Source organism: Coturnix japonica, chromosome 12 (assembly GCF_054131305.1).
Source record: "Coturnix japonica strain WE chromosome 12, WE-NBRP24, whole genome shotgun sequence".
NCBI classification, from domain to species: domain Eukaryota; kingdom Metazoa; phylum Chordata; class Aves; order Galliformes; family Phasianidae; genus Coturnix; species Coturnix japonica.
The window spans coordinates 4,792,174-4,814,220 of record NC_140674.1 but is presented as its reverse complement, the minus strand read 5'-3'; the positions used below and the strand labels follow the sequence as shown (position 1 = coordinate 4,814,220).

The following is a 22,047-nucleotide window of genomic DNA, read 5'->3' as shown; positions in this document are numbered from 1 at the left end:
GCGCGGCTCGGGCTGACAACCAATCGCTTGCGCACACTTCACCACCGCCTCGCGGCCGCGGCCCAATCGCATCGCAGAGAGCCGGAAGGAGAAGACGGCGACCAATCGCAAGGCGTGTCGCTTCTTCCCGCCTCCGCGCCGGCTCCGGTAGCCAATGGCGAGCGGCTCCCGAGGGGAGGCGGGAAGCGTCGTCTGGTTGGTTGGCGGTGCTGTCATGGCGGCCGCCGTGTCGCTGTGGCCGCGGACGGAGCCGCTGCTGCTGGGCGCGCTGCCCGTGCCGCCCCCCGCCCGCTTGGGCCCACACTACCTGCGCAAAATGGCGGCCTACACGCGGGCGAGGGCGGCCGAGGGCTGTTACCCGCGGCTGAGCTGGCCGCGTTGGCGGTACATCGCCTGTGATAAACTGCAGCTGGACCGCGACCTGGCTTGGCTGTACTTCGAGCGATTCCACGGCCTCCTCCCTCCTCCCGATCCGCCCCGCAGGCTGCAGCGAGCCGAGGCCGAGGCGGCGTGTGGGAACGGCGAGGAGCTGGAGCGGGAGCGCGGCAAGGCAGGGACCGGGGACGGGGAGGGAGCGGGGCGGCCGGCGGCACCTAACGGCATCTCCCCTCTCGGCAGCTCGCCGTGGACACGCTGCGCTTCCTGCTCTTCCTCTACCTGCAGCAGCTGAACAAAGCCTCCCTGAGGACGTCCCTCATCGGCGAGGAGTGGCCCAGCCCCAGGGCTAGAGCTGCAGGGCTGCCGGGCAGGGCCGCGGGGCAGAGCAAGGTAATGGGGCTGTGGGGAGGGGAGGCTGCTCTACTGGGCGTCCCTGAGCAGAGCGAGCTGCCGCCCCTTATAGAATCACAGAATTGTAGGGGTTGGAAGGGACCTCTAGAGATCATCGAGTCCAACCCCCTGCGAAAGCAGGTTCCCTACACCATGTCACACAGGAAGGCGTCCAGGCGGGTCTTGAATATCTCCAGAGAAGGAGACTCCACCACCTCCCTGGGCAGCCTGTTCCAGTGCTCCGTCACCCTCACTGTAAAGAAGTTCTTCCGCACATTCGTGCGGAACTTCCTATGCTGTGCTTTCATCCCGTTACCCCTAGTCCTGTCCCCACGCACTAATGAAAAGAGACCAGACTCACCACTATGGCTCCCACATCTCAGGTATTTACAAACCTGGATCAAGTTCCCTCTCAGCCTTCTTTTTTCAAGGCTAAACAGACCCAGTTCCCTAAGTCAAGGAAAATAGTGGAAATGGAAATAGTGGTGAGGGTGGTGACAGCAGAAGGGATAGGGATGGGAATGGGGATGGAGGTGGTGGTGGGGACCGGGATGGGGAGAGTGGTGGAGCTGGAGCTGGCAGCGGGGATGGGGACGGGGTCAGAGCTGGCGACACCAGGAGGGGTAGGGATGGGGCCGGTTTATTTATAGCTGATAAATTTGATGTATTCCCTGTAACTGTTGCTAAAACGTCAGTGGTTATATCCATGTAGGATATACCCATATATAACCTGGAGAAGGAGGCTGAGGGGAAGGCCTCATTGTTCTCTACAGCTCACGGAAAGGAGAGCATAGCAACTTTAGGTTTATTCTCAGAGGTAATGGTGATAGGATGAAGGTGATGGCCCCAAGTTTCACTAGGGAAGGTTAAGTTTGGATATTTCTTCTTGGAAAGAGCAGTGAGATGCTGCACAGGGAGGTGGGGCAGTCACCATCCCTGAAGGTGTTCAGACCTGTGGGGCTGTGGCACTGAGGGATGTGGGCAGTGGACATGGTGGAGTGGGATTGGTTACTTGTGAAGCGTCTCTCATAGTCTTTGTGGTTCTCTTTTTAAGAAGCTGTAGCCTCTGCACTTCCTTTCCCTTTAAAATTTGAACTAACACTTCTTTCAGAGGCTGGTTGGTTTATTGGTCCACTTGCTAGTGAAGGAATGACCCTCTGCTTTTTATTATTATTATCTCTGGCTTCGCATCAGAAGCACTCAATCATAGCTGAAGGTCTGGAGCAGATGCAGCGATGTTTCCAACAGATGCATAGCAAGACCTTGGCTGTCAGTTACTGATTTGTTTCCTCCCTTCACTACTAGCAGCAGCTGCCTGAATCTGTGTGGGAAGGATTGCAGGAGAATCTGTTTTTGCTTTCTAAAATGAAATATTTGATACTTGGACTTAGAATGACACCACATTTCTTTTTCTTCTTGCTCTTGATGCTGAATCCAGCTTCCTTTCTGTGTGTGGAAAGAGAGCAGCAGGACCAAGTCTGACTTGTTTTCTTTCTTTTACAAGTATAAGCAAAGATGTGTTGTACAGCGTTGGTGGAGCTTGTCAGCTGTATGATAATTCACCTTGTTCTTATTTTTCTGCCCCTAAGAACTGGAATGACCAGGACCACCTTGCCTTCGTGCTCACACACCTTCCAGACATGCTGGAGCTGCTGCTGGAGCCAGAACAGCTCAGTGCCTCCTCACACGCCACCCACAACAGCTTGGTGTCCTACGAAGCTGTCTGTGCCCTCAGCTTCCTCATCGAAGGGACTGTGAACAACTCAAGGACCATTCATCCTCTGCATGAGCTCGCCCTCTGGCAGCCCTGTCATGGGCAGAATGGCTACTCTGAGAGCTCCAAAACCTTCTCCTTTCCCAAACTGGAGAACTGGCTGCGCTCCTGCCTGATAATAAATCCTTTTGGAATGACTGCCTGCCTACGGTCTGGGAAGAAGCTTGCGTGGGCACAACAAGGTATCTGCAGGTTTTACCTTCATTCTTAGAGACAAATTTACAGTCTTAGTTCCTTAGTGCTGGGTGACCAGGCATCTGAAAGTGCCATTGCTACTGCCTGTTTCCTTCTGCTGCTAGTAAATATGGGGAAAGTGCTAGGTTAGGGGTGAGTCTGGAAGAGTAGAGGGTGCTGTGTGTTGCCTGTGTGTAGTTGCTGGTCCTTGGGTTACTTTGTGAGCAACTATGAATGAGCTTCAAAGGCCCCACTGAGTGAGGTCACTTATCACTACCATCACTGGTCATTGCTGAGGTACAGCCAGACATAGAAAAGAGATAACGTGATGTGTTTGTGGCAAAGCTGAGAACTGATCAAGGTTCTCATGCCTTGAATCACAGCTCTTCACCTGCAAGGGCATTGCAGAGTAGCAAAGGCACCATACAACTTAAGGGGTGAATGTTAGGACTTGTGTGGTGATACAGTATCACTGTACTGCCCTGAAGTTTGGTGCTGAATGTTTCCTTGAGTGATGTGGACAGTGAACCACCATGTCTGTTGCTCTGTAGGAGATGTGTATAGGCTTTTTTGACTTTTTTTTTTTCCCTTCAATTTAAATGCATTGGTTAACTTTATTTTGCAGTTGAAGGAACAACCAGGAGAGCCAAGATTGCCTGTAACACTCGTGTGGTGCCTGAGGTGTCTCCTATGGTGATCATGAGCCAGGTGTACAAACAGACACTGGCCAAGAGCTCAGACACCTTGGTGGGTGCCCATGTCAGAATTCATCGCTGCAAAGAGTCCTTCATTTATCTCCTCTCTCCTCTTTGGTGAGGTTTTGTTCTCTTGAGGCACAGCCAAATGTCCTTTCAGCATTTGCTCATGTTGCCATCTTCCCTTCTCACTGTATTTTTGTTGTTTTACAGTTCTGTGACCATTGAGAAGTGCCAGAATAGCACGTTCGTGCTCGGCCCTGTAGAGGCATCTGTTCACGTCCACAGCTGTGACAACGTCAAAGTCATCACTGTTTGCTATTGCTTGTCTCTTTCCTCCACCACCGGCTGTACTTTTCACATTCTGACTCCTACCCAGCCTCTTATCTTGGCGGGTAACCAAGCAGTCAGCTTTGCCCCTTTCCACACCCATTACCCCATGCTGGAAGACCACATGGCTCAGGTGGGGCTGGCCACCGTGCCCAACTACTGGGACAGCCCCATGCTGCTGTGCAAGGAGGGCAGTGATGCCAGCGTCTTCCGCCTCCTGTCGCCTTTGGACTTCTACACCTTTGTGATTCCTTTTGAGATGGAAGGAGACACCACAGAGACACCAGGGGGGCTTCCCCATGCCTATCAGAAGGCACTGAATCAGCGAGAGCAGAAGGTACAGATCTGGCAGAAAATGGTGAAGAAGGCGTGCCTGACCAAGTGAGTACTGTGTCCTGAAAGGCATCTGAACTGTGCTGAAGCTCAGCACAGTCGTACATCGTTCATTGTGGTTCAGAAAAGTATTGGTTTGGTTTGATTTTTGTGAGCTACATCTTGCCACTTCTAAAGCATTAATAGTTGGCAATCTTGAGATCCTGATCTTTGGCATTGTAATGAGGGGAATAATGTTTACAACTGTAAATCTCAAAAAGAATGCTTTGTTGTAACTGCAATTTCCTAACCTGCAAAGCTGAAGGAAAACATGCCTAGATGCTGCTGAGGGCCGAGGAGAGGTGTCCTGGTGGCATGAGTTTATGGCTTCCCTCATGCTGGGTACTGTCTCCTTGCTGTCTCTGTTCTGCTTCCAGTGCTGCATGCTGACATGGGTGAGATCTGGGCCCCTACCCTGAACAACAGCTCCACCAATTATTGGCCTGCAGCTGATTGGTGATCATTCTTAACCCCAACCTGTACAGTGAAGCTTTATATTACTGTCCCACCTGTTGTTGAGGTGAGCTAAGCATGTGCATGTGGACCATTAGAATACATCACCTCATGGACAGTAGCTTTTAAAGTCCTCTTTAAAATCCTCTGCCCAGCTTCTACTGTATGAGCTAGGCCTCTCCTCACCCATCTCATGTGCTGATACGCATCTATTTGCCTTCTCAGCACCAGCTGCTGAGCTCTGAAGGAGTCCACCTTGCTTTCTTTGTCAGCGTGCTTTGTTGAGCAGTCAGGTGTAAAAATATGTCAGCTTCAGTTTTGCTGCTTTGTCTTTTGTGAACAAAACGTTGCGATGCAGCAATCTGAGGATCTTCCTTTGCAAATACAGAATGGAGATGGAAACCCAGATACTTGGTTTTAAAGCCTTAAAGAGGTGGAAACAAGTTTTGATCCCTCAAAAAGCTGTATTTGAGCTCTTGTTTTCTTCCCATTCTGTGCTCAGTCCATGAGTTACAGTGGACATGTAACTGCATGTGATTTCAGAGGAGTTTAGTTTATGGGACACACAGGACATGAAAACCTCCTGTTGAGTCACACAGTCAGCACTTCCCATCACACCAAGCTGCAGAGCTGTAATCCATTTGGTTGTTTTTAGAGCAGCTCCCTGAGCTTTCCCTGTTCCTTTCTGAACGCCAGGTGCCTTTGTGTTGGGAGCAGAGGAACCTGCCATTTGAAAAAGCTCCAGAGTGAGAAGGAGAAAGGGCCCTTTGGGAGGATTTTGCTACAGACAGAGGATGGCTGAACAGTAGTGATCCAGTAGTGGTGACAGATGTAAAAACCTTAAAACCTCCCAGCCTTGCATCTTGGAGAGCAGCAGAAAGTTTTAACTTAAGCTTTTGTGCTGGAATCATTTCTTGTGTCTGTCAGTCTCATCTGCAGTGCTCCTTCTTTCCTCTGCCATTGCCCTGCCAGGGCTGCTGCTTCTCATCCTGTTTTTATGAAGGTGTTTTACCTACCAAAGTCTAACAATTAAAGAAAGATTAGATGGTATAGGTGATGCACTTAGATTTAGCACCCTCTGCAGCAGTCAGAGGAGGTGAGAGCTTGGTACTGGAGTCGTTTATTTCATGAAAGGGGGGAAAAAATATGCCAGAATTAGCACCTTGCTGGAAAGAAGCTGGGCAGCTGGTAGTATAAGGTGTCTCTGTGCCCTGTGGGCAGGGAGACAGCTAGAGAGACAACCCAAAGCAAGCAGATTGTCTGACTTGTAGAAAGAAGAAAAGCTGCTGGTGTTTGAACAGTGAGGTGAAAAGAATAAGAAGATGTCTTTCAAGAAGTTGAAGCTGTCTGGAAGAGGAAAATGGGGGGGGGGAAAGGATGTAAATCCTGCCAGGCTAAAGGTAAAAGCCCCGTAAGACAGGACCAGAAAGAGAGCTTGAAGAACAAGTTGTAAAAGCGTAAAATCCTGCTTGCTCGTTTTCTGAGCACATCAGAGAGAAAGCCTTTAAAGGTCTGTAGCAGACGGAGGTATATAATAAGCACTTGAAGAAGATAAATTCTAAGAGAAGAAAGAAGCGACTGCGTTTGTGTTTGCATTCACTGGGGAGGAATTTAGGTTAGTTTCCAGCTTAGAAACCTGCTTTCTGGGGGATCTGTCAGTGAATGTTTCCAATGGAAGTGACAGTGCAAAGAAGAGTCTTTAACTTGAAAACAGGGTATACCAGGCCCCTTTGAAGCTGAGTGGCACAGAAATATATGGGGATGGTTTGCTGCTTTTTCCCAGTCCGTGATAGGAGCATCAAAACAAATTAGGAATGGGGTCAAAACAAAACCACGCAATCTCCACAGGATATTAGAAACATTTGTGTTTTGTGTAGGTCTTCAGAAATGGAAAGAATATCTGTCAGGAGCTATTTAAGAATAGAAATTCAGGAGTTGAGCTGATCCCAAACGGCTGGGATGCTCCTCTGGAGGAGTGCTGCCATGAGCCTGTGCTTCTCTTGGACATCTGATTGCTGATAGAGCTCCTGAGCTGAGTGATGCACCCTGTTGTCGCTGCTCTTAGCGAAATCAGAACAGTTATTTCCCTGCAATGGAAACGATTTGAGGAGTCCTGTTTATAACCACATCGTTTTCCTGATCTCCTTCCTCTCTCTTCAAATGCTGTCAGAACAAAATTTTATGTCTTTGGTGCTTGAGCACTCATTGCTGATGTGTTATTCTGCCTTTTTGGACATCATCTGTGCTCTGAGAGTAAAGCAGAAGAGGGAGGCCTTATGGAGCAGAGTGGCTGCTAGTGGAATGGGGAAGCTTGCATGTCTGAGTTCTTCCTTTGGGGTTAATTTTAGTCATATTCACTTTGTGGAAGCTTTCTTTACAGGGCACAGTTCTTGAACCAAGCCCAGCTCTTAGCTGGTATTTGTAGAGGCTTGTTTCAGAAGTGAAGTTCATAAGTGCAGAAAACTGTGACTTCTGCATGCTTCTTTTCTGATCATGTTTTTGTTGCAGGGATCAAAGGAAGCAGCTCCAGATGCTGGTGGAAAGCAAGTTCCAAGAATGGCTGATTCAGACAGGGAACCGTCAGCAGCTGGATAGCCTCATCCCTCCTGCTGTGGGCTCCAAGCAGGCTGCAGGATAGCATCATGTTCCTCTGCACCAAAAGGAAAGGAAGGGTGAGTAGAAGGCATCTCTTTTTGATTCTTCTGTTCCTAGAGGAGTTGTCCCATATTTATGTGTACAGCCTAGGTAGAGGTAGAAGAGTTGGATGCTGTTCAGTGGTGATTCTCCCAAGAGCCTTGCAGTTGGTTTTCTTTATTTTGCAGTCAGAACCTCTTTTTAGTTGAGCCTGTTGTGTGTGTACTCAGCACCTCCTTTGTTCTCTGCAGGTGGTTTGTTGGGGACGCCCTTGTGTGTCTGTAAAGGCAGATAGGCATGTTCTATGTGACTTGAAGTAAAAGCTTGAGCAGCCGGCTTTTGAAAGATGTGTAGTAATATCCGTGCTTACCTGTCTCACTTTTTGTTTAAGAGGATTGAGTGAGACTTCAAATAATTGTTACCCTGCAGTCTCTTTCTCTTCCCAAGCAGAAGTGGTGTAGGAGCTGGAGGCATTATTCCCTTCTATTCTCTCATTATTCTCTTCTATTGCATGTTTCAAACCATAAGAAATGTTTTTATTTCCTTTTATTTTTCCCATTTTTCTTTACGTTGCTTTGTCTTTGATGGTGTTGGGCATAAAATCTGCACCTCTGCTTTGTTGTAGAGTTGTGGGAACAGACAGCGCTGTCCTGAAAACATTTCCCATAAAGACTTTGTGGCTGTTTTGACTGCACGCGCTCGATGTGGATCTGATGCTCAACCTGTGTGTGGATTTGGACATCTCTCTGGTTTAGGATTTGTAATAGCTTCTGCTTTCCCAGGAACATACTGTAACTGTTTTGTTGGTAAATGAGAAGGAAGGTGCGTGCTGCTGGAGGATGATGAGAAAACACAAGTGCCCCTTGCTGCAAGGAGCCTCATGTCGTGCTTAGCATTTGTGGTATGCATGGGTCCAGCAAAGGAGCCTTTCCTGGTGTACAGCTGGATGCAGGGCCTTGGCTGTCACACGTGTCTTTATTGTACAGACCAGCTTCACTGTTTTTATAAAGATGAAAAACAAATGTTTGTTTGTTTATGAGTGAAATGCTATAGATCTGTTTAATATGAAGATAGCACTTAAGCAATGTGATTTTGGTGGATTTACCTTTCTTGTATATTTGACTTGTTTGACAGATGTCAATAAAACTCAAGGTAAGTCTGATACAAGCTCTAAGTAATGAGTTATACCTATACTATTATTATTAGGGGAACACAGCATCTTCACTGCTTCAATGAGCTGTGTACTGGTCAGCTGAGAGAAAAGCACTGATTTCTTAATAGCAGTGAAGCTGAAGGCTTTGCAGGTTGTCTTAGTTGCAGCGTTTTGACACAAACACAATCTCCTACATTTGTTATTTCCTAGTAGACTATCAACTTGAATGAGTCCCACTCTTGTTTTGTGTTGGTGGACCCTCTCTTGGGGCGGTGTGCTACCAGATGAGCACCTGAATGAGCTGGGCAGAGTAGACAGAGGCACTGATTGCATGGACGGCTGAATGCAGCAGCTGTGTGATTTGTATCCACACTGAGGATGGATGGTGGCAATGGGATTCAGTGCCCTGGGACTCATGGCTCTCGGGCTGCTGGAAGGTCTCTAGACTCCTGGAGAGGCAGCCCATTTCACTCAGGAAGAGGAACTGGGATCAGGTATTGATTTGGGGTCAGATGAATGTGTACTTGTCATTCCCAGCTGAAGATTTGGCATCTTCTGAAGGTGCGCCTTTTAAAAGCATTTGTAAAGCTGAGCTGTTTAGTATCTGAGGGTGAGGCTTCCTCCAAACGTTTAGCATCTGTCCTCTGTCGTCTTGGCTGCTCAGCATCACTTGAGTACCAGAACTTGCTTTTTATCAACACCTGGTCTCTGGGTCAGTTCTTAATGAAAGCAAAATAATATTCATCTGCAGCTTTTGTTCTTTGGACCAATGCCAGTTCCACCTCTGTTTTTAGTACTGTGTAAAGCTGTAAGATGTAATTCTAAGGGGAGTTTTTCATATTTAGTCAGAGTGAGTGCAGTGGAGCTTGGAGATGTCCTGCTGTACCTGCTGGATTGCCTTTTAGTAGGAACTCAGTTCTGGTTGGACTCTGAAACATCTGTTAGCATCTCCACTGGTTGCCAGCACTGAGAGCTGCGAGCAGCAGTGCTAGACGAGTCAAGACACCTAAAATGGGAAGAGGATGAGGTACTGCTGTGCCTCTGTCACTGACAGTCAAGTGTGAGTGTAACTTCCTACAAGGTGCAGCAGAGCTGCACCAGTGTATGTGGAGTCAGTGTGTGTGGGACAGCCCAGAGACTGCTTGTCCTGACAGATTAGAAGTAAGGTCTGTGTGTTTCAGACACAGCTGTGCCAGCTTCGCGCCCCTTTGTCTCACTAAGCCTTTGGGATGCTGCAGTGAATAGCTGCAGAGGTGTTTGTTGTAATGCAGTGGCTTGGGGAGAGGTGTGGATGGACAGAAGCCAGCATTCCTCTCCCTCCCTGCTCAGTGGGCCAGATGAGGGCAGAAGAAATGATCCCTTCCTCGAATTGCAAGCAGTGAGGTAAGACTTTTTTGAGTGGAGTTTATCACTGGTAAGTTTTGTCAGCTCAGCTGAGGATACGCTATAAAAATACACATCATCTCTGCTGCGCAGATGTTTCCACTGTGGGCTTTTGAAGTAGACGCTTTAATCAGAGTCTGTTCTTTGCCACCCTGTGCTCCACCCTGTGCATGTGTCCACCCTTCCATGGCTGCGCCCTTCATTGCATGGGAGTGTTCTCCAATAAGTACTTGAATTTCTTCCTTACAGTTGGGGATGGGCCTCTTTAGAGCTGACTGGGAACAATGATTGTTTGACATGCTTAGAAGGAAGAGAGCAGCCAAAACACCCCCCTACACCCCATCTTCCAGGTCTTGGCAGGGGGCTGTGTGTTTGGAGTGCATTTGGCAGAGTTTTGGTGTTCTGACTCAGCAGATGATAACAAAGGGAGGACGGCGAAGCGTTCCTTTATTCCATAATCCTGTTTGCTTTTCTGGAAACGGGCTATAGCCTCAGAATCACTGACTCAAATTTTGGATCCTATTCCCATGACAAAGCGGCTGTCTGGTTTCAAACAAGCCCATTATAAAAAGGGTGCCTGGGACCTGCCTGTTTTGTAACAGCTCCTGACTTGACTCCAGCACTGGGAAGTTTGGTTGGAACAGAAAATGTCCAGGGCTGGACCCAAGGTAAGCTTGTTTGCAGCCTATACATGTTATAGACACGAGCCTGTTTCATTGCGTGCAGTGGAATGTCTGGGATGAGTTAAGTCTATGAATGAGTGCAAATCTCATCTTTTCTCTGTGCCACGTTCAAGTGGCATTTTGCATAGAGGGAAAGAAAAGGTAAAGGAGACAAGGAAACAGCATTTCCCACTTGATCTGCACCAGAGAGGGGTCACTGCCCCTATGCAGCTTTATTAGAAAGCACTGGGTGTTGCCTTGTGTAAGGTAACCTAAAGAACTACGTCCATCATTGAGAATGTGCATCTGACGGCCCCATGACCAAGTTACACGCTGATCACACCAATATGGTGAGCTGTAAAATGGCGTTTAATGAACCGTGTGAGACCCTTATATAGGGCTCCAATTTCAGCCTCATACATATACATTACCGAGCACGGGGAGGCCTATCGCGTTACATCCCGTGAGTTCGTGCCGCCTAATACATCATTTCCCCCTCTCCATGCTCGATAAAGTATGCCCCGTTACATCCCGAACGCTAATCCTTAATCCTAATATAAAAATGTTAGTCTCTATAATTTAAACTTAATAAGTTATCTAAAAAGTGAGGTAGACAAGCTACAGAGGTAGGTAGTGCAATATCTAATAACATCAGTAGTTTTCTAATGATTATATCCAAGGCATCTTGGGTTTATACAGTTCCTTCTTCTCAAAGTTTATCATATACCCGTTGGTACTCCATTTTTTCGTTAAACATTCTTTCTATCATACGCTGTAAACAACCCTGGACACATTGAAACAAACAAGGTAAGCAAATCATTAAAGCTAAAAAGAATAAAATACCTATGATTAATACTTTGAGAAACTGCTTAAGCCATGGGCCCAGATTACCAAACAGTCCCTCCAACCAGCTTCCGAATGCATCATCTATTGCGATCTTCTTCGTGTGTTCTTGCATCCATTCCAACTTCCTATGTATCGAATCGCTGTGGTCGCTCAGATTGAAACAACACATCCCTTCAAAGTCCTTGCACCCGTGCCCTTGAGCAAGCAGCAGAAAGTCAATTGCAGCTCTATTTTGAAGAACAGCGTGTCTGATGTTGTTAACGTCCATCAGGAGTTCCGACAGGACTGCTGTGGTGACATTAGCTTGCTTCACGGACCAGCATGCCAATCTCTCAATTTCTCTTAGGGCCTGGGCTGAAGCTACTCCCGGAGCTAAGACGGATGCAAAGATTCTAGCTGTGGGACCCCACAGCTGAACCTCATCACTACAATCCTGGTCCAATGTTTTTATTGACCTTTTCTGGCGTCGAGCTCGATCGATCTTTTTCATAACACTTATCATTGCAGTGTGATTGGGAGCCAACAAGGTCAGCTTTCCCAAATAACACGGCCCCCCAACTGGATTCTTTGGTATCCCTTGCCAAGCTCTATCCCCACATATCAAAAATATGTCCTTAGGAAGGGCCTTGGCTGTACCATTGCAGTTTATTCCTTCCCCAGCTAAAGGTTCTTTTCGAGAACAACAACCAGAACATGCCAGATCGTCAGGGCCCCAGTAGCATGAGAGATTATAGGTGGACCCGTTAGGATGACGTACCACATACTTCTGATTGTAAGAGAGCCACCTCCCACCCTGCTTTATGCATTGGTCTGCAAATCCATTCTTGGAGCCATCCCCGGAGCAGGGATGGGAGAATCCCTCCACCCTTTCAGCTGAGAAACCACAATATGCCCCTGACAAGCTATATATGTCAAATTGAATGGGGTTAAGTAAAGTAAAGGGTTCCGACCCAGTTGTTCCCGAGAATGGTGCCCCATTCCCGAGTAGGCCTTCCCATACCCTGCGATTGGACAGTTGACCCGGTGTCCTAAAACCCGAAAAATACAAACATCTAACCGGGCGTTCCCACTTTTGAGAGTTCTTATTCCATGTTACGTTACCAACCGATTGGGATCCAAGAAGCTGCAACTCTGGTGGATCCCAGGGCAAGGAGGTGTTCAAGGATCTAATAAAACATGCAGATATTCTGGCCCAGTCAGTGAACTTAGACTCAAATGCTTTCATAAAGAAAACTTTGTCCACTGCATCTCTCTTGCAGTTGTTCTTATGCACATATCCGTTAAACTCCTTTGGGTCCCACCTGGGTACACCTATAAGGCATGTTCTAAACGGTGATGTGGCTGACTGCAGGCTAAGGCAGAAATCTTTCTGCCCAGTTCGATTAGACCATGTAACCCAAATATTTTCTGGTTGTGATGTTAAGTGAGTACCCTCTCCCCCGGTAATGAATGCAATTACACAAAGACACACAGCAAGTGATACAACAGATGTCCTTCTCGTTGGTACTAGCAGCAGTTCTTTATCTGTTCTTTTTCCTTTTTCTGAAGAGTCACTTTTATGAGCCTTTTGCTTCAGGCAATCCTTTATAACAGAAGTCAGCGCTTCCTTAGGCAGTTCCGATCCTTCTACTGCCCATATCAATCGATTGGCAAACTCAGAGAATGACTCTGAGGGACCCTGCATAATCTCTGACCACGGGGCTACAGGCTCTGCTTTTCTTATAAAGTGTATAAAAGCAGAGGTAGCCGCCCCCGTGGTGGCAAGCAGCTCTCCTGGGCGGAGGTCCCTAAGCTGCCTCTCTGCAGATCCAGCCAAATCCGCAGATGAACCTGAAAGCCTCATTAAATCAGTTTTTGGATCTCCCTCCTTCCCATTTGCTGGATGCTGTGGATCGCGCGCAGCCTGTGCTAAAACAGCTTTGAGTTGTATTATCCACTCCTCCTTCCACACAGTAAACTGTACTGGTTCGAGGGCTACTCTCATAAGGCTTTCAATATCATATGGGAGTAGGGGACCTGGGGCTACGAGAGCCTCAAAGGCACTCATTGTCATCGGGGATCTCAATCCCTTTTTGTCAATCGCCTCTATAAACCGAGCAACTGCTTTTGCTTCCAAAGGTACCCAAACCGGTCCCTCCTGTTTGACTACAATTGGGAACACCGCCCAGTCCCGCTCCTTGAGCCCCACCTCTCGCATTGTATCGCAAATGTCAGTCCAATCAGTGGGCTTACGCGATATCTCTCGCTCCTCCCACTTCTCCCCCCTCCTCCGGGGAACCACGACCGACTGGGTGGGGACAGGCAATTCCTTCCGTTCCTCCCCTTTCTCCTCCCCCTTCGCGGGAGACGAAACCGACGGGGTGAAGGCAGACAGTACCTTTTGTTCCTCCCCTTTCTCCTCCCCCTCCGCGGGAGACGAAACCAAAGGGGTAGGGGCAGGCAGTACCTTTCGTTCCTCCCCTTTCGCGGGATGAGGTCCCTCCTCCGGGGGCGGGTCTAGGGGTGGCTTAACGCCTCCACGGCGCGCCTCCCCCCATGACTCTCCCTCCCTCGGACAGGACCCACCCCCCTCAGGTGAACGAAAGCTCTGCAAACAGGGGTATAGGCGGGGATAATATGGCGGCGCCTCCCCAGATGAGGCAACTTCCGCCATCCCTTCCGGAGTTGTTACGGGCGCCGCCATGGCCATTGTGAAAACGGCCGGCGTGGTCGGCGCCATCTTGGGTACGGAGTCGCCGCAAGGGAGCGGTTCCTCCGTACCCTCCGGGACCCCAGACGTCCCGGAACCCACCCCAAAAACCCCATTCGCGACTGCCTGGATCTTTTTCTCCTCCTTAGCCGCTTTAAGCGCACCCAGGACCAAAACCCAGGTTTTTAACTCCTCCGCCTTATAATCGTTTGTTGCTCTTAGGAGCAGGGCAGCGGTGAAAGATTCCCACCGCTCCGAATCGAGCAAATTACAAGGGGAGGGTGAAAGCTCCGCTTCCTGCAAAAAAGTAATAACGGCAACAATCTCCTTCATAGAAGGAGCATTCCTACCGCAGTGGGTTTTACAAACCCGTAATAGTACCTTTGTGACGGAATCCATGTTTTTTTCTGGTGCTCGACACCGTACGTCCTCGCACCCTTTGTATATATACCCGGGCCCAAAGTCCCACGGTCTTCCACGGTCTTACCGCAGGATAATCAGTAGCTGCAGCCAATATATCGCCCCTCCGGCGCTTCCACGGGATCTAACCGCAGGATTCGCGTCCGTCTCGCGGTTAGCCGTCGCACACTCACTCTCAGGACAGCCTCACACGGGGCACCAATTGTTGCCTTGTGTAAGGTAACCTAAAGAACTACGTCCATCATTGAGAATGTGCATCTGACGGCCCCATGACCAAGTTACACGCTGATCACACCAATATGGTGAGCTGTAAAATGGCGTTTAATGAACCGTGTGAGACCCTTATATAGGGCTCCAATTTCAGCCTCATACATATACATTACCGAGCACGGGGAGGCCTATCGCGTTACATCCCGTGAGTTCGTGCCGCCTAATACATCAACTGGGTACTGCTAGGTATTGCTTACAGTTGCTGCTTATGAGTTTCCTTCTAACACTGCTGTTAGGTGGCCGATGCTCTTTGAGTTTTGCAGTCATGTAAGGAAGATCTGCTGTGGCAAATCTGTTATCTGCCAGGTAAGCCCAGAAGAAAAGTTTGGACAGTGAGCAGTTAAGGGGATATCACTGTGAGCAGAACAACTCAATGGCTTTACTGACAGGTGGCGATTTGCATCAGAGTAATGTGTGACTGAAACGAACTGACGGATCTGGAATTGAAATCTGCAGTTCACCTGTCATTGTCCTGTGGGGGGAAACCATCTGCCTCCTCTGTGCCTGTAGCATCACAGGGAAGCTGAGAAGTGCTGAGTCTGAGGGACGGGAGCGAGCAGAGGGTGTGTGAAGGGCAACGCAGGTGGGCAGGAGCCATCTCCTTCAGTCTCTGTATGTGCTCTAGAAAGAAAGCAGCAAACCACACCTCTAGTTGGTCACTGCTTAGTGGCTTGAATTGCAAGTCACTTGTAGCTCCTCAGGGTGGGAAGGGGACACCAGATGAGCTCTCCTGTTACAAAACAGGAAGCCACCTTGACCAACTTAACAGGCAAATCAGGGTGCTGTGATAGGGCACGTGAACCCACAGATGCCTGGTTGGGCTGGTAGGGCACAATGACCAACCAGCTATAACTGCGGCTCACTTACTTTTTTACAGAAAGTGAATGTGTAAAAAAGTTAGTGAGGTTGTCCTATATCTGAGTCTAGTTCCGAGGCTGAGATGGCAGCCTTGGACTGTATTTTTCACAGCAGCAATATTAAATCAATACAAGAAGCCAAGGTGCTGTAGGTGAAGTACAGCTAGCTGGGATCAAGAGGTGATTGTGTATCTTAATGAACTATGGAATAACCAAGGAATCAGCTGGTTGATGTTTGCTGTGATTGGGAAAGCTATGACCAGGGGATACTGAGACTGCTGGTGTTTCTGCTTTGCCTTAGCATTAGCTAAGTCTCCTTTGGGGACAGAGGGTGAAGAAGTCAGGCTGGTGTGCATGAAAAAATGGATTACAAGGCTCTGTGTGTTAGATGTTTAAATCACTGGGGCAGGGAAAATTCTGTCCAGAGCAGCTGTAGGAGTTGGCTGAGGCAATTTCCAACGTTGCCAAACAACCCAGGCAGCATGTATGGGGCTGATGCCCTTCTAAGGAGGCTGGAAAAGGGCAAATGCTGCCTGAGTCTGCATGGTGTTGAATCAACTGACTTGCACATCAGTTGTCCTTTTCCTATTTCTCCCCATGTTGGAGGCAGCAGGGGTTACAGATGGGCTCAGATTGTGGCTGCATGCTTTGGAGCATTGCCCTTCCAGTGGCAACACCAATGCTGTTCATGGAGGGATGAGGTACCCCCTGCTTCCCTCCCCTGCTGGTCTTTCAGGTCACCTTCTATGAAGACAAGAATTTCCTGGGTCGTCGCTACGAGTGCAATGCCGACTGCCCTGATTTCCACACCTACCTGAACCGCTGCAACTCCATCCGGGTGGAGGGAGGCACCTGGGTGGCCTACGAGAGGCCCAACTATTTGGGGAACATGTATGTGCTGAGGCGGGGGGAGTACCCTGATTACCACCACTGGATGGGCCTCAATGACCGCCTCGGCTCCTGCAAAGCCGTCCACATAGTAAGTGTGATGCTTCCCTAGGGGGGGTATCTTAGTTCACCAACCTGCCACTTCAGCTTGCTTCATAGTGTCATAGAATGGCTTGGGTTGGAAGGAACCTCAAAGACCATCTACTTTCAACCACCCATCATGTGTGGGGGATACCTCCCATTAGATCAAGTTGTCCAAAGCCCCATCCATCCTGTCCTTGAGCGCCTCTAGGGATGGTGCTTTCAGGTGGCCCCCATCTTCCTGGGGTCCCTAAGAAGAGGACAGCAATGGGTGGGTGGCACCAAGTCCCACAGCTGGGGTAATGACCTCGGGGGGGAGCAGCCTCCAACCTTGCAGGGTGGGAATATGGTGTTAGAGCTGAGTGCTGCTGCCCTGGTGTCAGTACCAGCAGCATAGCTGGTGCCTTGTGGGCATGGTGTTGATGGGTCAGTAATTGGACTAGATGATCTTAATGGTCTTTTCCAACCTTAAAGATTCTATGATTTGTGCATTCCTAGTGTGGGTAATGATTTGCCATTGCATGGAGCAGGTCTTAAAGCTGCAAGAAGAAGAGGCTTTCGCTTTTGTCTGTTGCGGGTTTGAGGTGTGTGTAAACCCCTTAGCCTAGGGCAGGAAGAGTTTGTCAGCCAGTTCAGAGCTCTGAACTGCTGCAAGGGATAGAGCAGGAGCGCATGGGATGTGTAAGAGCAGCACAGCATTCTCTACCAGCACGAAGAACAGAGGTGATGCTGCATGTCCACTATGTTTGGCTTCCCCTCCCATATTTGGGGAGGAGGCACTGGGACCAGCTGCTCGTAGATGTTGGCTCAGAGCCCCCAGAACAGTGGCACAGAGCTGTGAGACTCTGCAGAGTTTGGCTGGGGTGGGTAGTGAGAACAGGTGGAGGGGAGGCGGGGGGAGACTGTGTCCAGGCAGCCACAGATTAAAACCACCGCAGTGCCTTCAGGCAACACAGCGCTTGAAATCACAGTGGAAAATACCCGTGCTGCGTTCGTCTGTAATACAACCCAGCTGGGGTCAGCAGCTCATTAAACTCCTCATTGCCCAGAGGAGCGGGGAGCAGAGGGGTGCATCCCTCCTGATGCTTGCACTGAGTGGCTTTGAGCAGGCTGCCTGCATGGGATAGAGCTCAGCGTGCGCTCATCTCTCTCCACACCCATCTGAAACTGGGGCTGTGGTGGGGGTTTAGGCTGAAAGTGCTCTTTGCTTGTGATGCTTGGTCAAGAATTACCCCATGCTGTGCTTAGGGGCTGATGTGAGCTATTCAAGCACTGTGCCAGTGTGTTGGGGTGTTGGTGCCTGACCTGAGCTTGGATGTGCCTCTGCTTTCACCCCAGATGCATCCCAACCCCCCTGCAATTCTCTCCCTTCTTCCTTCCAGCCAAGTGGAGCCCAGGGCCACATCCAGGTGTTTGAGAAGGGGGATTTCGGTGGGCAGATGTTTGAAGCCACTGAAGACTGCCCTTCCATCCTGGAGGAGTGCCACTTCCGTGAAGTCCACGCCTGCCGGGTGCTGGAGGGCACCTGGGTGTTTTATGAGCACCCCAACTATCGGGGCAGGCAGTACCTGCTGCCCAAGGGCGAGTACCGGCAGCCAGTGGAATGGGGGGCAGTGACCCCTGCTGTCCAGTCCTTCCGCAGCATCTCTGAGTAAATGGTGGGGAGCCGGGCCCCCAATAAAGCACCTTGAGTCACTCAGAAGCTCTGTCCCGCTTCTTCCCCATGTGTGAACCCGTTGGCCAGGTGCTGCCTTTGGGCAGAATGCTCTCCACCAGCTCCTACTGCATCCAGCTGTGGCAGTGGGCAGGGACTCTGGAGCAGGGGGTTGCTGGGCATCCTGGCTGTATTAGGATGCTGCTTGGTGTGGGACGAGGGGGGCAGCTACCAAAAATAGGGCAGTTAGAAGAAGATAAAGGGATTGGATGTGGACAGAGACAGTGAAAACATCTCAAAACTACCCTGAGATTGCTGCTAAATGTTCCCAAAGAGCAGCAGAGGGTGGGGAGGGGTCAGTCCCCAGGCCCTGAGCAGAAGGAGGTACCAGGCTCCCAGTCATTCCAGTTTGGAACACCTGCTTTGCCCTGTGCCACTAGATGTCAGACTGGTCATGCCCGTGCAGGAAGCTGTGATGCAAGGCGTTCCTCATGGGGACTCTAGTCTGTTTGCATGTGGAGCAGAGGGACTCCGGGCTAATGATGGCAGTGCAAGCAGAGCCCTTGCAGCCATGCTCCCCAGTCTCCTTGGTTGATGTATGAGGTTATTATGGAGCAGGGAGGCAGGCAAAGTGATGCTTGTCAACCTGCAGCCCCCGGGAGCACAGCTCCCTGCAAAGGGTGATGCACGTCCCCATCCTCCCCCAGTCCCTTCTTTGCTCTATCACCTCTCTCCTTTCCTCTGAGGTTTAATTCTGCCTCCTCAGACACTCGAGCATTACCCAGCTCTTAGCAATTGGGGTCGGTGCACAAACAATCCCCCAGCAGCTTGATCAGCTCCTGGGCAAAGCTCTCCGGGACCTAAAGGGCACCAGCTTGGGCATGGTGTGTATGTTGGGTTTTGTTGCCTTTCCCATACTTACATGGAAGATTCCTGCAGGTGGGCATAGCAGCTGGTGAGTTTGGGTGCTGCAGTTCCAGCTGCACCCTCATGCTGGGGCATCAGGCTCTGCTTCCTCCCTGCAGTCCTATTACCTCCCTGTGTCCTTCCCGTGCCATCACCTAAATGCAATTATCCCAACTCTTCCCCTCCCCACCCTCCTGCCCTCCGGTAAATTCCACATTATGCCCCAAATGCTGGCAACCAAGGCGAACAACAGTCAAAATATGCCTAGTTGTATGGGGTTTTATTTTATTTTATTATTATTCCTGATTACTTTTTCCACTGGGGGCTCCCTCGTTGCGGGTGTCTCTGAGCTGCAGGAGCACAGGCCATCCAGCCCGGCCTGCTTGATGGCTAATTTCCATTTCTCAGTATCAGGGGGTCTGCTCCGGTAATTGGCATGCAGATTGAGTCTGATGGGCCTGTTCCACACGAGAAAAGGCTCCGCTCGTTAGAATAAGCCAACCCCAGGCTGATGGATGGGGCGGAAGGAGGTCATTGCGAAAGAGAATACAGAGAATACAGCGATATACGTGCACAAGATGGGAAATTTCTCCTCCTCCCCCCCCTTACTTTCTTTATCCGGCCAACTCTAATCTATCATATTTCATTGAGACAAATCCTGCTCCGTTTCTTTCTCCTTTTTCCCTCAAAGGGAAATGTGCTGGAACCTGCTCCTGGATTTAATAAGAAGATGGTGCGGTGGTGCAGGAATTAAAGCGGTGCCATGGTTCATTAGCAGCTGGGGAGCGCGCCGAGCTGGCCCAGATGTTAATTACACTTTGGGAATTAATTTCTATAAGACGCTCCTCTATCATCCCTAATCCAGCAGGCACGCCAGGGCTTCTCAAAGAGGAAGCTGCGGGGCGGGCATCTGTCCCCTCCTCTGTCTGTCTGTCCCCACTGTCTGTCCCTTCTGTCTCTCCTGCTGCTACGTATCCTCCCATTACTGTCCTAGGATCGTAGCGAGGCAGGCCTGACAGTCCTCATGCGTGGTTCCAAGCCGTGCAAAGTAGATTCAGAGGCAGAGCCAAGCTGCTCCATGCCCTGTGTTAAACACCCCAGCTTGGAGTTCCCTTGGAATTGCAGAGGGAGATGGAGACAGAAAAGCAGTGCCCGAGGGTTCAGCTGTCCCTTTGGCAGTCCCCAGCAGAGGGCAATAGAAGCAAATAGAAGAGACAAGGCTTTGCGAGTGATGTGCAAGAGGAGCCGTTTGCAAGCCTGTGACATGAAGGCAGGACGATGTGCATGTAGAATAATGTGCAAACAGCATTGATGTGCGAGCCCAACCATGTGTAAGTGGAATGATGTGCAGGTAGGGGTAGGTACAAGCACAAACACAGGCTTATGCAAACAGAGACGTGCAAATGGAAGCAGTGTACGAGTGAAAGCAAGGTGCAAGTGGAGCAATGTGCAGGGGAATGATGCAAACAGGAGATGTGCAAGTGAAGCAATGCTTGGGGAGGTGGGGCTTGAGAAAGCAGTCAAAGCAAAACAGAGCAACTGAGGGGTATTTTCACAGAATCATAGAATAGGTTGGAAAACACCTCTAAGATCATCAGGTCCTACCACCAACCCATCTTCATTATGCCCACTAACCACATCCCTTGGTTCACCCTTGGTAGGACATAAAGCAAATCAGTTCTCTGGGTGCAAGTGATTGCTTTAAGTTTGGATGGAGGAGATCCTTGAGAGGAGAAGATAATGAGGGCAGTGTTCCTTCCTGGGTGCCCAGACCCGGCAGTTTTGGGGATGGGAAATCATCTCATTAGAATGACACCAATGTCCCCATCTCACACGTATCCCCATTCATTCTGCAACATGATCCAGTACATTGGGATTAGTACGTGTTCCAGCCTAAGCAAGTGGCAGACAGCTATTTCCTGATGGGGAAGTGCTATGGCCACTTATTAATGAACAATGTGTCATTAAGGGGGGAGAGCTTCCAGGGCTTCTAAATGTGTTTCAGAGGACACAGTGCAAGCAGAGCCCACCACTGCATATCTGGGGGATGTGGGCAAAATGCGTAACAAGGAATATACTGAGCCCAGTGTTATTAACTAATTCTCAATCAAAAGGGTTTTGGATCTGAATGGTCAGGGAATTCAATGATGGGTTTCCTAATGAAGTGCTGTGTGCCGAAGCAGGGATATTTTCTCTTGGAAAATCGGGGATGAGATCAGGGCACAGCTCCTCCTGCAGGGCACACATACACCAAGGGCAGATGGAGATGTTCCATGAGGTGTGACCCCATAGCTGATTATTTTCACCCCATACCTGATATTTCTCATCCCATACCTGTTTTTGGCATATCAATGGCTCCTCTATTCCGGCACTGATAGAAGGGGCTGGGGGACATGGTTCCATGCAGCCTATATCCCTCAGCACCTCCTAATCCCCCTCTGGAGACCCCAGCAGGGGAGGTTTCCCCCTCCACCCCCCAAATGCAGCCTCCAGTTAAAAGCAACATTGTTCTCCATCTATGAAAGGAGCCTCCTCCGATCCTCCAGTAGTTTCTCTTCTTATAGAAAGTTGGTTTGCTCACTTTACAAAGGGAAATGTATTATGAATCTTTCCTTCATTCCCCTCCTTTTTTTTTTCTCTCCACGTTTAACAACCGATTTGTGTGTTGCATGAAAGTTACACAGTTCTTTAGATGCATTTGCTATTTTATTTTCTTTCATTCAAAAATATGTCAGTAATCTTTTTGTTAACATGAAAGATAAAGGATTAGTAATGCAAGATGCAGTTTTCTTGTAACCTTCTTGAAAGCAGACTATAGTTTCTTATCTGGCTCTAACATTCATTTTCCTGAAATGAAAAAAAAAAAAAAAAGAAAAGAAAAGAAAAAGGGACTTTTAAAATGAAATAAACTGTGTTCGATTCAGAGGAGAAGCACTAGCGAAGAAATTTATTGCAGCTGACAGAAGGGAGAGCTGCACAGAAGTCCTTCTGCTGCAGCAGCCGGCACCTCTCAAACAGAACCATGCACGCATGCACAC

The 22,047-nt window shown here is 49.3% G+C and overlaps 2 protein-coding genes across 5 annotated transcripts; both read left to right on the top strand.

Annotated features, from left to right (window-relative positions):
• Positions 1–205: 205 nt before the first annotated feature.
• On the top strand, positions 206–8,362 carry TBCCD1 (TBCC domain containing 1). Of its 2 annotated transcripts, XR_014933153.1 has the most exons (8): positions 206–550; positions 619–768; positions 2,358–2,724; positions 3,342–3,528; positions 3,625–4,122; positions 4,491–4,633; positions 7,075–7,238; positions 7,826–8,362. XR_014933153.1 is itself a non-coding variant. In XM_015871091.2 (7 exons), the coding sequence occupies exons 1-6, from the start codon at positions 215–217 to the stop codon at positions 7,202–7,204; spliced, it is 1,668 nt and encodes a 555-aa protein (XP_015726577.2). In that variant the 5' UTR covers positions 206–214; the 3' UTR covers positions 7,205–7,238; positions 7,826–8,362. The 2 variants fall into 2 exon arrangements, 1 of the variants encoding a protein (XP_015726577.2); XM_015871091.2 differs by lacking the exon at positions 4,491–4,633.
• Positions 8,363–9,987: 1,625 nt separating this feature from the next.
• CRYGS (crystallin gamma S) lies at positions 9,988–18,151 on the top strand. Of its 3 annotated transcripts, XM_085512676.1 has the most exons (4): positions 13,928–14,114; positions 14,860–14,929; positions 16,217–16,459; positions 17,832–18,151. In XM_085512676.1, the coding sequence occupies exons 2-4, from the start codon at positions 14,867–14,869 to the stop codon at positions 18,102–18,104; spliced, it is 579 nt and encodes a 192-aa protein (XP_085368802.1). In that variant the 5' UTR covers positions 13,928–14,114; positions 14,860–14,866; the 3' UTR covers positions 18,105–18,151. The 3 variants fall into 3 exon arrangements, with proteins under 3 accessions (XP_015726585.1, XP_085368801.1, XP_085368802.1); XM_015871099.3 differs by lacking the exons at positions 13,928–14,114; positions 14,860–14,929 and adding an exon at positions 9,988–10,404; XM_085512675.1 differs by lacking the exon at positions 14,860–14,929 and having other exon boundaries at positions 10,753–14,114.
• Positions 18,152–22,047: the final 3,896 nt, after the last annotated feature.